The sequence below is a fragment of the Oncorhynchus clarkii genome, chromosome 20 (assembly GCF_045791955.1).
Source record: "Oncorhynchus clarkii lewisi isolate Uvic-CL-2024 chromosome 20, UVic_Ocla_1.0, whole genome shotgun sequence".
Classification (NCBI taxonomy): Eukaryota; Metazoa; Chordata; class Actinopteri; order Salmoniformes; family Salmonidae; genus Oncorhynchus; species Oncorhynchus clarkii.
The window spans coordinates 64,535,974-64,552,350 of record NC_092166.1 but is presented as its reverse complement, the minus strand read 5'-3'; the positions used below and the strand labels follow the sequence as shown (position 1 = coordinate 64,552,350).

At 39.7% G+C, this 16,377-nt stretch overlaps 1 protein-coding gene across 1 annotated transcript in view; it reads right to left on the bottom strand.

Annotated features, from left to right (window-relative positions):
- LOC139376717 (myocardin related transcription factor Ba) overlaps positions 1 to 16,377 on the bottom strand; it is a 41,267-nt gene that overhangs the window by 19,538 nt on the left and 5,352 nt on the right. The window contains exons 2-6 of the mRNA XM_071119591.1: positions 14,893 to 14,973; positions 4,944 to 5,187; positions 545 to 610; positions 389 to 444; positions 54 to 291 (exon numbers count right to left, since the gene is read on the bottom strand). Of these exons, the coding sequence (XP_070975692.1) occupies positions 54 to 291; positions 389 to 444; positions 545 to 610; positions 4,944 to 5,097 (514 nt within the window). The 5' untranslated portion in view covers positions 5,098 to 5,187; positions 14,893 to 14,973. The remainder of the gene's footprint in view (positions 1 to 53; positions 292 to 388; positions 445 to 544; positions 611 to 4,943; positions 5,188 to 14,892; positions 14,974 to 16,377) is intronic.

The window sequence follows — 16,377 nt, the reverse complement described above, 5'->3', positions numbered from 1 at the left end:
TCAAACTCCTGATACGGCTCCATATCACTTTCTCTCTCTCTACCAGGCCTTACCAATGATGGCCTCCTTGACGCTGGGTTCTACAGGCAGAATGTTCTTTTCTACCAGTTCCATGGGACCGGGGCGCTGGGCCAGCTTCTCATTCAGGTCGTCAGCCAGCCTGGCCCTCTTCAGCTTCATCTGGGTGGCCTGCAGGGAGGGCTCTGCCCCAGTCTCCTTAAGGATGTGCATTCTGACCAGTTCAGATCTCTCTGGTCGGCTGCGGATCTTGTGTTTCAGGAAGTTTTCAGTCTGGGAAAGGGAAAACGGGGACAGGGCATTTTCAAGAAATGTCCATACAAGAACACAAAATATATTGGGGAATGTATTTGCAAGGCTGAGCTCTCACCCTGGCTCTCTCCAGGCTGCGTATCTGCTCATGAAATGCCGCTGGGCTCTTTAGAGCTGCATGGGGAGAAACACATTGTCAGCTTCTCAACAGACACCTCTAACGCGAACACATAACTCAATTATGACTACATAAAGTGGCAGTGCCCATACTCACGAGGCATGATGCCCTGGTCTACCAGCTGCTCACGGGTGCGTCTCTGCTGTAGCCTCAGCTGAAGGACTGTTGGGGGAGGGGGGCGAGAGAGAAATGTAGACACTTCAGTAAACACAACCAGAATCTGCCTGCATCTGCGGGTCTGAAGTCATCATGAGTAACTGAGGCTTTCACAAGAGGATGTGGTTCTGTTAGAAGGCTAGACACACAGACCAGCAGAGTTTGGACTCCCACGGCCACCACAACTCACTTCCTTTACCACCAGCAGTGGTTAACAAGCCTGGTTGGATTCACTTGAATCCCTTTTCTGAACAATAATTTCATTACTTAATACCGTTGCATTCTTTGTTATTTTTAGCTGCAGCCAAGGCTAATCAAATCCGGCACAAACTCATTTCAATAATCAAAAGCATTTGAAAATTGTACAGGAACAAATATCAGGGGGAATTGTGATTTATCTCAAATAGCTAAAACAGGCAAAACATGATTTCAAACAGCTAAATCAGCTAGCCTAAATGTACTTGATTACTAGGTTTGGGCGGTATCTAGATTTTCATACCGTCCTTCTCTCATCCCGGGATTTATGGTATTACCGGCATAGCACACAAGAAAAGCCCATTGGGCCTCTAGTACCAGAAAGCTAACAAAATTAGCATACTAATAGCGAGATCACATAGACGCTGTCAGCTAAATGCTAACGAGTGAAAACGAACATAAACTAAATTGCAAACACAGCAAAATACAGATCATAAAGTTATACAAGCATAGCCAATAGCTACCAAATGTCATTTTCGGTGAGTGTGAACATTTACATGCGAAAGTGAATGAGAGAAATTGTGCAAATGAACAAAGTTATGATGTGCTGCTCTTCAGAAAAGCATGGGAGAAAAACGCTAGTAGGAAGCACAGGGAAGAAATAACTCATCCAGAGCTTTATAGACATTATAGGCTATCTGATGGCGAACATCTAGTAGTTAATTGCATACAAGTGTAACATCACCTCATGTGCGCCGCACAACAGAGATTCGCCGATAGACACTAGAACGCTACGGACTCACCAGGTCGCTTTCTCCCGTTGTGCTATTTACAAAAAACATGTGACTGGCTCATCTGAGATAAGCTTCTTACTGTAAAGTAATGCGACAGGTGGAATGAATACAGTCTGCTCAATCTCCTAACATATGCACAAGTTGATTGCAGGTATTAACTTATAAAGTAGCTACAAATATGAATATTTATTGAAAAACTTTTCAGAAATCATTGACAGTATTTTAATATTTTGACAGGGTAGACAAAGATACCTAGGTCTCTCTTTTCTAAATGTGCCCTCTAGAATACAATATAAAAATACAGAAAATATATACAGTGCATTCGGAAAGTATTCAGACCCCTTAACTTTCACATTTTGTTACAGCCTTATTCTAAAAATGGTTAAAAATAAAAAATAAACTCAACCTACACACAACACCCCATAATGAAAAACAGAATTGACTATTTTACATGTACTCAGACCCTTTGCTATGACTCCACATTGAGCTCAGGTGCATCCTGTTTCCATTGATCATGCTTGAGATGTTTCTACAACTTCATTGGGGCGGCAGGGTAGCCTAGTGGTTAGAGCATTGGACTAGTAACCGGAAGGTTGCAAGTTCAAATCCCCGAGATGACAAGGTACAAATCTGTCGTTCTGCCCCTGAACATTGTTCCTAGGCCGTCATTGAAAATAAGAATTTGTTCTTAACTGACTTGCCTAGTTAAAATAAAAAATTGGAGTCCACCTGTGGTAAATTCAATAGATTGGACTAAAGGTCGACCAATTATTTAGGGCCGATTTCAAGTTCATATACAAATCGGTAATCAGCATTTTTGTACACGATTATGGCCGATTACATTGCACTCCACGAGGAGACTGCGTGGAAGGCTGACTACCTGTTATGCGAGTGCAGCAAGGAGCCAAGGTAAGGTGCTAGCTAGCATTAAACATATCTTATAAAAAAACAAATCACATTTAACATAATCACTAGTTAAACTAGTAATATCGTCAACCATGTGTAGTTATCTAGCTTGTCCTGCATTGCATATAATCGATGCGGTGCCTGTTAATTTATCATTGAATCATAGCCTTCTTCGCCAAACGGGTGATTTAACCTCTGCGCACCGAACCCGTTAGCGGGATTAAATTCGACAACATACGGTGATCGCTAATCCAACTGCGTTGTCAGATTTTAAAAAGGATTTACTGCAAAAGAATACGATGCGATTATCTGAGGACAGAGCCCCATAAAAAAAACTACTTCAACCAGCACAAGCGTAACAAAATCCCAAATTGCAATAAAATAAATTGTTTACCTTTGACGATCTTCCTCTGTTTGCAATCCCAATGCTCATTGTTACACAATGAAAGGTCCTTTTGTTCGATAAAATCCATTTTTGTAGCCTAAGACGAAACATTTTGTGAACCGCTTGTCGTGAATTCCGTCTCATTCAATTTGACGACACATTTCGATGTAAATACACACACTAAACGTGACTTTTCACTGTTGACGTTGAGACTGGTGTTTTGCGGGTACTATTTAATGAAGCTGCCAGTTGAGGACTTGTGAGGAGTCTGTTTCTCAAACTAGACACTATTGTACTTGTCCTCTTGCTCAGTTGTGCACCAGGACCTCCCACTCCTCTTTCTATTCTGGTTAGGGCCAGTTTGCGCTGTTCTGTGAAGGGAGTAGTACACATCGTTGTGCCAGATCTTCAATAGCCTTCATTTCTCAGAACAAGAATAGACTGACGAGTTTCAGTAGAAAGCTCTTTGTTTCTAGCCATGTTGAGCCTGTAATCGAACCCACAAATGCTGATGCTCCAGATACTCAACTAGTCTAAAGGTCAGTTTAATTGCTTCTTTAAATCAGAACAGCAGGTTTTCAGCTGTGCTAACAATTGCAAAAGGGTTTTCTAATGCTCAATTAGCCTTTTAAAATGATAAACTTAGATTAGCTAACACAACGTGCCATTGGAACACATGAGTGATGGTTGCTGATAATGGGCCTCTGTAGATATTCCATTTAAAAAATATATTTTTAAAATCAGCAGTTTACAGCTACAAGTCATTTACAACATTAACAATGTCAACACTATTTCTGATCAATTTTACTGTTATTTAAAAAAAATTGACACTTTTTTTTTCTTTTCTTTTAAAACAAGGAAATCTCTAAGTGACCCCAAACTTTTGAACAGTAGTGTAACTATCGTGATAATATCGTATTCCTGCAGTTCCTGGCAATTCCCAGCCCTAACACACACACAGAAACAGAGAGAGAGAGACACACACACACACACACACACTAAGCAGCAGTGTTTCCTCAGCTGTGGGTCGGCTAAGTGACCACAGTCCCGGTCAGCTCAGAGGGTGAGAGATTCTGACTAGGATTCCAAGGAGTCTGACATGCTTGACACTTTCACCACTCCCCTGTGATTCAACGTCCAACAGTACAACGTCTGAAGTGCATGGGATGTGTTATTGATGAATCAGAATCTGGGTTTACATGAAACGTTGAATATGGAGATTCTCCTTTAAGCCTAGGAAGCAGCCATTAAATTTACCATTCACCAGCATTTCAAGCTTAATGTCAAAATACATTTGGTACTTACCAAGGAATGGGGTTTTGCTGAGCAACTATAGTCATTACTTAGACTAAATTCACATGAGCCAAATCCACCTCTTCTGCATCTCAAATAACACCTGATTTTTTTCCAGCAAAGGCATTTTTCTCTCTCTGTTGCATGCAACTTATTTAGACATTTTTTGGAAGTACATACCGGTCGTAAGGGCAGTAAAGATGATAGTTGCTCAGCGAAACTCCATTCTTTGGTAAATATTATAATCCTCACCGTCTCATCTTTTAAAATACATAAAGTCCTCCATTTACCTCACTCCGACTACCAAAAAAATAGCAAAGTTACCCAATTGGGGGAGGGAGGGGGTCAACCTCTTGTCGCGTGCAGTGCTCAAGTTCAGGACGGCTGGCAGTCAAAACCCATAAAACGCTGTGAAGTGCAGAGCCTGAGCTATGACGTAATATATAGCATGTTACTGAGCTGGAGGGTTCCAATTTATACACTTATCAGTACCTACATCTGCTATTTTTAACCCATATACAAGTGTTAAGGGGTAAAAGACCAATCACAGTTGTAAAGACACTATAAACATGATTATGGCAGGTTCACTGGAGTTCCATCTTCCAGGCTTTGAGTTAGGTATTTTCAAGCATAGCACTGCTCAAGTGAGAAACCAATCAACCACATCTATCACAGTGGAGCAAAACAAAATGATCATTATGTATGAGAAAAGGACAATCAATTTGACGATCACCATAGTGTGTGCTTGTTTCTCCTCCCCACTCACCGTTCTTGCGTTCGTTGAGGGGAGGCAGGTTGTTGCTGGGCTGTAGGGTCAGCTCCTCCAGCTCATGGGTGACCGCCTCACTCTGGGGACTGGGCACCAGCAGACCCAACATCTCATAATCCCCCTCTGCTCTGGGCAGCCCCTGGGGCTCCATCTCCACGGGGGGGGGGGGGGGGGGGAATCAGGGGGCTTCCTAGTAACCAGCAGGGGCAGTTACCGTCCCGGTGTGATGTCACGATGATCTCTGCATGGGAAGAGAGAATAGGATCTTTTTTTCCCCCCCATCTGTTTTTTTACAAGACACAAAGAACAGAACAGGGATGTGTTGAAAGGCTAAATCAACTTTTACACTTATAAATTAGTAAAGAATGTTACAACATGCCCTGGGACAAGTGTTCTTCTAAACTCCCTACTGGGAGTGGTGGTGTGGAATACAGAACCAACCACCTGGAAGACTTCTAACCGTATTATTCATTTAGGAGGTATTGATGTGTGTGTAAAATACCCGTTTTAACCAACAGTTATAAGAAAGAAGCCCAGTCAATAAGATGAATGAATCGTGTCCAGAGTTGCCTAACTGATGGTGGTTTGAAACAGTGGGAATGAAAACACTAGAACCGCCATAGGACACTGAAAAAAAAACATCTGCCCTGCTCCTTCCATGACTTCCTAAATGTTTGTATTTTACACTGCTCATGTCTGAATTTTGAAATCACAAACAGAAAAGTATTGAGCCTTTTTACCAGTTCACACCTATTCCCAACGTAACCCCCCATGACAATGTGCTATAGGATGTTGGTACCCAGCCAGGCGCTAATGAGTCTCTCGCTCTCCTCACTGAATGACAAACGGATGAATGGATGATAATTGTGCACCTTAATTCACATTTAAATTTGGCCTAACTGAATGATGAAGGTAAAGAGGTTGATTTAATTTAGAAAGACAATAGTGTAATGAGGAGTTTGTGTATGCCTATTCCTCAGCAAATAATTTGTCCACGCACCTTGCGGGTTGATACTAGAGGTCGACCGATTATGATTTTTCAACGCCAATACCGATACCGATTATTGGAGGACCAAAAAAGCAAATACCGATTAAATCAGACGATTAAAAAAAAAAAAGTAATAATGACAATTACAACAATAATGAATGAACACTTATTTTAAGTTAACATAATACATAAATAAAATATATTTAGCCTCAAGTAAATAATGAAACATGTTCAATTTGGTTTAAATAATGCAAAAACAAAGTGTTGGAAAAAGAAAGTAAAAGTGCAATATGTGCTATGTAAGAAAGCTAACGTTTCAGTTCATTGCTCAGAACATGAGAACATATGAAAGCTGGTGGTTCCTTTTAACATGAGTCTTCAATATTCCCAGGTAAGAAGTTTTAGGTTGTAGTTATAGGAATTATAGGACTATTTCCCTCTATACCATTTGTATTTCATTAACCTTTGACTATTGGATGTTCTTATAGGCACTTTAGTATTGCCAGTGTAACAGTATAGCTTCCGTCCCTCTCCTATTTCCTCCCTGGGCTCGAACTAGCAACACAACGACAACACCCACCATCGAAGCAGCGTTACCCATGCAGAGCAAGGGGAACAACTACTAGAAAGCTCAGAGCGAGTGACGTTTGAAACACTATTAGCGCACGCTAACTAGCTAGCCATTTCACTTCGGTTACAACAGCCTCATCTCGGGAGTTGATAGGCTTGAAGTCATAAACAGCGCAATGCTTGACGCACAACGAAGAGCTGCTGGCAAAACACACGAAAGTGCTGTTTGAATTAATGTTTACGCGCCTGCTTCTGCCTACCACCACTCAGATACTTGTATGCTCAGTCAGATTATATGCAATGCAGGACACGCTAGATAATATCTAGTAATATCATCAACCATGTGTAGTTAACTAGTGATGATTGATTGTTTTTTATAAGATAAGTTTAATGCTAGCTAGCAACTTACCTTGGCTTACTGCATTCGCGTAACAGGCAGTCTCCTTGTGGAGTGCAACGAGAGAGAGGCAGGTTGTTATTGCGTTGGACTAGTTAACTGTAAGGTTGCAAGATTGGATCCCCGAGCTGACAAGGTGAAAATCTGTCGTTCTGCCCCTGAACAAAGCAGTTAACCCACCGTTCCTAGGCCGTCATTTTAAATAAGAATGTGTTCTTAACTGACTTGCCTAGTTAAATAAAAAGATATAAAAAAATATAAAAAAACAATTTATTTATTATTATTATTATTATTATTATTATTATTATTATTATTATTATTATTATTATTATTATATAAAAAATACAAAAAAATCGGCGCCCAAAAATACCGATTTCCGATTGTTATGAAAACTTGAAATCGGCCATTCCGATTAATCGGTCGACCTCTAGTTGATACCATTCTCTTATGTTTTACTTTGTAAAAAGAAGCTGTTATGGAACAGTTATATTTACTATAACTATTACTAAATCAAATGTATTGTAAGGGAAAGTAAAACATGCTGTGTTGCAGTAGGCAGTAGGAAGAAAACGATGCCAGTCAGCCTGCACAGCCGGCTCATCATAAGTACACATTTTCACACACAAGAGTTAGCCCATAGACAATATTAAATTGACAATCTGATGAGTGACTATATTAGGCCTATCAGCTAACAAATTGTATATGAATAGATGGGTGCATCATCTGTAATAGAGAGATGCAGGGAAAGGAGCAAAACTTTATAAAATCCTCCTTCCGAGTCACATGCAGGTAAAACATGTTGATTCCTATATAGTATCAGAAAGAGCTCAAAATTAAGAGGTGCAGCTTGATTTCCAAATTTCACTTTTCCCAAGAATATCCATGCATTCAGCACATGACCACTCGCGCAGCAGCATTGATCTGGCTACTACGCAAACACTAGTAACAAACTTAAAATGTAAATATGCTATTCTGTCGTCAATGGCTGAACAGGCGATAGAAACGCAATGGTGCATGGAGGGTGATTGGTTGATCTGAATGATGAGAGTGAATAGGATGATTGAATTTAGAACAGTGTAATGAAGAATTGTGGGCGGTCTAATTATTTTATTATGAAAAGACTGGAAATGGTATATAATTTCCCCTTGCAGAGGCAAATCAGACACTTAGTACAGCATACAGTGTGTAGTTCACAATGGCAAGCCGAACCAAAACAAATGGACGCACTGACAGCATTGTAAATGCTACAGAAAATAGCAAGAGTTGGATTGGCGATTGAGCTCGAAATCGACTTCGCTGATGAAGAGTCTTCATCGTACTCTGATGTTGACTTCGAGCCTTGCCGCAGAGAAACCAGAACAGAGCCAACAGAGACGGTGATCCCAACTGCCAAGAGACAGGAGTCTGGGAGGGATGGCACAATTTGGGTAGAAAAGAGTGACGAGTGTGTGACATTCAGTGTGGATGTTGAGTCTTTTTGGTCTGATGGGTATGGGGTGGACAATTCTGAGAGACCATGACACTCAGCCGCTTCAGAGATGAGACACCTGCGGCAGATGCACACAAAACAAGGGCAATGAAAACTGTGTGCAGCGCAAACCATTTGTTTGTGGGGCTTGCTCACACAAAGCCCCGAAGCTGTGTGCTGACTGTGGACGCGAAGTATAAAGAGAAGACCAGATTGATTCATGCTTAACTTCTTATGGATGCAGGGGCAGTATTGAGTAGCTTGGATGAAAGGTGCCCAGAGTAAACGGCCTGCTCCTCAGTCCCAGTTGCTAATATATGCATATTATTATTAGTATTGGATATAAAACACTGAAGTTTCTAAAACTGTTTGAATGATGTCTGAGTATAACAGAACTCATATGGCAGGCAAAAACCTGAGAAGAAATCAAAACAGGAAGTGAGAAATCTGAGGTTGGTTAAATTTCAACCCAGGCCCTAATGAATTCACAGTGGGATATGAATGAAGTTGCACTTTCTAGGGCTTCCACTAGATTTCAACCGTCTTTAGCAACTTGAATGAGGCTTCTACTGTGTTGTGGGACTGAATAAGAGCTGAATGAATCATTTCCTGGTCACGCGCATTCCACATGATATCGACCTTGCTCCTCTAGACACAAAGGAATTCTCCGGTTGGAACTTTATTGAAGATTTATGATAAAAACATCCTAATGATTGATTCTATACTTAGTTTGAAATGTTTCTTCGACCTGTAATATAACTTTTTGAAGATTTTGTCCGAAGTAATGCACGAGCGTTTGGATTTGTATACCTAACGCGCTAACAAAAGTAGCTACTTGGACATAAATAACGGATATTATCGAACAAATCAAACAATTGTGGAACTAGGATTCCTGGGAGTGCATTCTGATGAAGATCAAAGGTAAGGGAATATTTATCATGTAATTTCTGGTTTCTGTTGACTCCAACATGGAGGCTAATTTGATTATTTTTCTGAGCGCCGTCTCAGATTATTGCATGGTTTGCTTTTTCCGTAAAGTTTTTTTGAAATCTGACACAGCGGTTGCATTAAGGAGAAGTATATCTATAAGGTATATCTATCTATCCATGTGATTAACTTGTATTATCATCTACATTTATGATGAGTATTTCTGTTGAATCAATGAGGCTATGCAAAATCACTGGATGTTTTTGGAACTAGTGAACGTAACACGCCAATGTAAACTCAGATTTTTTTTATATAAATATGAACTTTATCAAACAAAACATACATATATTGTGTAACATGAAGTCCTATGAGTGTCATTGATGAAGATCAAAGGTTAGTGATTCATTTTCTCTCCATTTGGGCTTTTTGACTCCTATCTTTGGCTGGAAAAATGGCTGTGTTTATTCTGTGGCTTGGTGGTGACCTAACATAATCGTTTGTGGTACTTTCGCTGTAAAGCATGTTTGAAATCAGACACTGTGGTGGGATTAACAACAAGATGACCTTTAAAACGGTATAAGATACATGTATGTTTGAGGAATTTTAATTATGAGATTTCTGTTGCTTTGAATTTGGCGCCCTGCACTTTCACTGGCTGTTGTCATATCATTCCGTTAACGGGATTGCAGCCATAAGAAGTTAAATTCATGCGTATATACGGGCACAATAGTGTCCGATAAAATAAATTACTTATGAATATATTTCCACTAATATTTTTTATGCAATTCATCCTTTACAATTGTTCATGTACTGGTGCTTTTGTTTTGGAATATGGAAATAATTTCACCTGTGCACCTGGCTGGTTTAATTATTCATATTTTCCTTTCTATTTTGTCAAAATAAGCTGTAAGTGGAATGTATAATGAATCAAATCAACAAATAAAGTTGATTAAATCGATTACATTGTTTTTATTGTAAGGGAAACAAAAACAGGCTATAGGCCTACTTGTTTCTAGAAAAATTTAATTAACTAGGCAAGTCAGTTAAGAACAAATTCTTATTTACAATGATGGCCTACCCGGCCTCCCCTAACTCGGACGACACTGGGCCAAATTGTGCGCCGCCCTATGGGACTCTCCATCACAGCCGGTTGTGATACAGCCTGGGATAGAACCAGGGTCTGCAGTGCCACCTCTAGCACTGAGATGCAGTGCCTTAGACTGCAGCGCTACTCGGGAGCCGTTTGTAGAATTATACAAAACATATCCTTGACCATCTAAACACTATTGTTATTTAATTATACATTTGCACAAATATTTCTTCATGCAATTAATTATTTAATAGTTTATGCACTATTTATCAAGCGTTGGTGCTTATGTTTGCACACCTTGCGGGTTGATATGCATCTGATGCAGTGGTGGAAAAAGTACCCAATTGTTATACTTGAGTAAAGACAAGTAAAAGTCACCCAGTGAAATACTACTTGAGTGAAAGTCTAAAAGTATTTGGTTTTAAATATACTTAAGAATCAAAATTAAATGTAACTGCTCAAATATACAGGATCAGTGTCTCTATACCGGGACAGTTGAGCTAATGTGATTAGCATGACAGTTGTAACAGCAAACTTTCCAGGACATAGACATGTATTATACGGGCAGAAAGCTGACGTTCTTGCTAATTTAACTACACTCTCCAATTTACAGTAGGTATTACAGTGAAAGAATGCCATGCACAGTTATGTACTTTAAAATGTATAAATAAACCAAATTAGGCACATTTGGGCAGACTTGATACAACATTTTGAACAGTAATGCAATGAATGGTTCATTGGCTCAGTCTAAAATGTTGCACACACACACTGCTGCCATCTATTGGCCAAAATATTGTGGCTAGACTCCTAAGTCATATAATGGGTCTTTTGCATTTCAAAGGAACAACAAAAAAAATAGAAACGTTTTTCTTTGTATTATCTTTTACCAGATTTAATGTGTTATATTCTCCTACATGAATTTCACATTTCTACAAACTTCAGTGTTTCCTTTCAAATGGTATCAACAATATGCATGTCCTGAGTTACAGGCAGTTAGAGTTGGGCGTGTCATTTTAGGTGAAACGATAAAAAAGGGGGGTACTTGATCCTTAAGAGGTTATAAAGTAAAAGTATAAACCATTTCACATTCCTTATATTAAGCAAACTTGAGGGCATAATTTTCTTTTTTTATTTAGGATAGCCAGGGGCACACTCCAACACTAATTTACAAACGTGTTTAGCGAGTCCGCCAGTAGGGATGACCAGGGATGTTGTCTTGATAAGTGTATTAATTGGACCATTTTCCTGTCCTGCTAAGCATTCAAAATGTAACAAGTACTGTTGGGTGTCTGGGAAAATGTGTGGAGTAAAAAGTACTTTTTTTTTTGGAATGTAAATGAAGTAAAAGTTGTCAAAAATAGTAATGTACAGATACCCCCAAAAACTACTTAGGTAGTACTTCACACCACTGATCTGATGCATATGACGTTCTCTAGCGGGTACCTATAGGCTGAAAGGCCAGGCAGTTCTAGTGTTAAGGGGAAAAAAATCAAACAGTTTGGCAACTATAGTTCCGAATAACCGGTTTATGATGATGGTTCCGGGTCCCACCATCAGCTCCGTTCAGCCATTCAAACCACATCCATCTAGGGCTAAGGGGCACAATCCTGACATGTTGGTATTGGCATTGCACCATGCAGCTCTGTACTTACTTTGCTTCACCTCTGGACTTAGAAACAGCACCAACATTCCAACCAATGTACCAACTTAAAGGACAAAGATTTTAAAAGCATCTAGGTATATGGCTGTACATGGACTCACACACTTCATAACTTTTGTTCACAACAACCACATTTTTTTTTTTAAATGTAAAAACCTGTAACCAACTTCAGAATACAATACTTAAGACCATATCAGGGATTTTCTGTGAATCCCTTGAGGATTGTGGATTCTCCACATAGTAATGAACAAAGAGAGGGATGTTTGTTGCCATTCCGTTGCTGTGGTCCAATCGTTTCAATAACTTAACTGTTACATCTGTGGGATAATAAACATTATCTTACATGGTCCAGAAGACAGTGATTTGAGAGCAGCCACTCCTTAATTGACCACTGTTGCTAAGAGACCCAGCAGTCTCACCCACACACACACAAATACAGAAGACAACCACTGTTCTGCCATGGCTGACTTTAGTGTGCCTCAAGAGACAAATATCCATTATCAGTATCTATGGTTATGTTTTCTTTTCCAAGAAGAAAAACTGGTGACAGTGGGGACACTAGATACTACAGACGTCAATGAGTAACCAAGCAGCTATCAACCCCTCTATGCATTGGTTTACATGACTGTCAATCTACAGCAGTCTTGATTTCAGATCACATGTACTGACCAAAGTGTCAACACAAGTACATCTAAACACACAAATATTCACATTTCAAGAGGCAAGCAATTTCTATAACCTGGTCAGTCAGCACTCGTCTTCCACCTCTCCTCAGCCAAACAGAGGTAGCCGAGCCCACCACATGAGCCAGTTTAAAAACAGTTCAAATTAAATGTTACTTTATCTTGAGGCTCTGGGTATTCAACGTATGTCACTGGAGACTAGACCCAGGTTAGAACAATAACGTCAGTCTGTCTGGTAGAGGAAAGATGGGCTGGAGACCGACTGTGATATTAGGGTTGCGCTGAAGAGGGTGCAAGGTTCTGAACATAGCAGAAAACCCATTAGAGATTTAATGAATAGAGCTGACATGATCCCCAACTCCACATGACATGATCCCTTACTAAGTTGTGTGTGTCTAGGGATGTGGCGGTCATGACTTTCTGTCAGGCGGTCAGTCAAGAAAAAGACGGAATTGTTTAGATGGTCATACCAAGGATAATTTAGCTATTGGATTTAGAATTTTAGAGCCCGTTCAGGTATCTGTTTCTAATTTGTAATAAATTTGCAAACATTTCTAAACTTTTTTTGCTTTGTCATTATGAGGTTGTGTGTAGACTGATGAGGAAAACAACTTATTTAATCAAGTGTAGAATAAAGGGGTCTGAATACTTTGAATGCAAATTAAATTTTATTAGTCACATGCGCCGAATACAGACGTAGTAGACCTTACAGTGAAATGCTTACTTACGAGCCCATAACCGACAGTGCAGTTTCAAAAAATACAGATAAGAATAAGAGATAAAAGGTAGCAAGTAATTAAAGAGGAGCAGTAAAAAAATAACATATACAGGGAGAGCCGGTACAGAGTCAATGTGCAGGGGCACCGGTTAGTTGTGGAGGTAGTACGTACATGTAGGTAGAGTTAATTAAAGTGACTATGCATAGATTGTGGCAGTGGTGTGAAGGGGGGGGGGGAGACAAGGGTGGCTGGAGTCTGCACTGTATAGGACTATGCGTATTAGAGCTTATGTGTCTGGGTGTTATGAATTAATCATCACCTCAGAAAGCAGGGTCCATTTCATTGTGTTAGGCTGTGAAACAACATCCACAACAACCATGTTGCCTTACCTCTCTACTCCTCTACATTTGCACACATTGTACATAGATTTTTCTATTGTGTTATTGACTGTGTTTGTTTATGTGTAACTCCGTTGTTGTTTTGTCACACTGCTTTGCTATATCTTCGCCAGGTCGCAGTTGTAAATGAGAACTTGTTCTCAACTAGCCTACCTGGTTAAATAAAAGTGAAATAAAAATGTTGTTGAACTTCTTCAAATTGATCAATCACAGTGAGGTGAGTGTTAACTGCGAAACAGTATCAGGCTTAAGTGTTTGACGTGATTTTTCATTGCATTTACACTAATGTCAGAGTGGTTAGAGGGACAATAGAGCACTGAGTACCAAGCCATTAGCGACCTGATGGTCGTTAAGAAGTTGGCTACTATCAACGCATGTCCAGAGTGTATAAGAGATTACCGTGACTCAATGGTCATGTGGAATTTTACTGTGGTCATGACTGCTGGTGTGGCGGTAATACGGTCACTGCAACGGCCCTAGTCTGTTCTACACAACATGAGTCTGAAAGTTCCAGTGTTGTGCCCTAGTGAGGGGAGTGCAGCCCGCCACAGCTGGTTCTGAGTTTCTAAAAGAGGACATTTCAAAAGAGGCTGTTGAGTCTCAGATTCAGCTCTTAAATTTCATCTGAACTCCTTTTTCCTTTATTAAGACACCAGATTCCCATCTTCCAGATTTAAGTAGTTGGCCCTAAATATCAGACTTAGGCCTAATAGCATTGGAACCAACTCACTGTTCCTAGGCAGTCATTAAAAATAATTTGTTCTTAACTGACATGCCTAGTTAAATAAAGGTAAAAATAAAATAAAAAAATAAAACATTTTTTTTTTTAAGTAGGTTGATGCAGCCTAATCTTTCTGTTTGAATGGTGTAGGTACCTTTTCTACCATGGATGGTTAATTTTTAGTAAAAAGCCTACCTGTTACTAGACAACTGAATGTTGGCCAAAATGTGTTTATATAGCCTAATAGGAGTCTTAATAAAAAAAAATTAAGTTGTCGATATAGTACCATTTGGTATGGAAACGTTCTCATAATGCCATTCCTTACCACCGCTGGGAGAAGGAGAAGATGAAGAGAGACTTCTGCCTGGGTCCAAATGCTACAGCACACTAAGCCATGGAGACAGACCTGGGAACAGAAGACAGACGATTTAAAATTACATTCTACTACAAACTATAATTAATGCGCTATCAGAACTAAGAAAGCATTTTGTGCAAATTTGAATGTCAAAGACCTTGACCACCAACCTTTGTAAGATTTGTATCAGATCAGAAAATCATTAACGCATATGAACACAGCGGTCCCTGCAGCGTAGACTCAAACCAGTGTGATTAGAACGTGTAGTTACAATTGACACAACAGTCAGCATTTGAGCTGGCCACACTTATTTCACAGAAACATTTTACACAGTCTTTACAATATTATGTCCTCAATGTGAGCAGTTTATTATCGATGCAATGTTCAGACAGTCACAGAAGTAGCATAACACAATACTCATCCAAATCTGAAAATGTAGGCTACAATAGTCCTAATGCTAACTGAGTAAAGAGTGAGCTAACACTAGCAGTCATATATAGCCAACTATCGGCTGATAGAAACCATAATATGAGTTAGCTAATATCAAATACTACGTACAATTCATCACATCATGGGTGAGCTAACCAGTGATTGAAATAATTGAGTAAAATACTTTCTAAAAGTCAAAAGTAATCCCAGTGGGTAGTTTGTGCGTGCCACCATGTTAGTTTTTCTGCGTCAACCAAAAATGAGACAAGATGAGTTGGGTCTATTTGCAGTATGCATGTTGAAGGGAGTGCGTAATCTACCATCATTCACTTAGAAGTTTACTTGAAAGGCGAGTGAACCATCCCTTCTCCTCGTTTTGCTATAAACAATGTGTGTCTGACAGACATTTACGTGACACACAGAATGCATTGAATGATGTTAACAAACATAACTCCACACAGACAGCAAATGGCTTAGCATTAGCTCATCATAATCAGTACAACCTTCAAAAAAGGAGAACAAAAATAGATAACATGTAAAGTGTTGGTCCCATGTTTCATGAGCTGAAATAAAAGATCACAGAAATGTTCCATATGCACAAAAAGCTTATTTCTCTTAAATGTTGTGTTACTGAGCATTTCTCCTTTGCCAAGATAATCCATCCACCTGACAGGTGTGGCAAATCAAGAAGCTGGTTAAACAGCATGATCCTTACACAGGTGCACCTTGTGCTGGGGACAATAAACGGCCACTAAGATGCACATCACACAACACAGTATGCAGGCCATGACTTCATCAAACACTGTTTCACAACGCATCAGTGACATGGCATTAGATGTTTTGAAACAATTCCTGCATCGCATACAAGGCAGTGAAATCTATGCATTACAGCTGGATGAGTCAACAGATGTGGCAGGCCTGGCACAGCTCCTGGTATATGTCTGTTACATTTATGGGGGGGGGGGGTAAATTAAGGAAGACATCCTCTTCTGCAAACCACTGGAAACCAGAGGAGGATATGTTTAA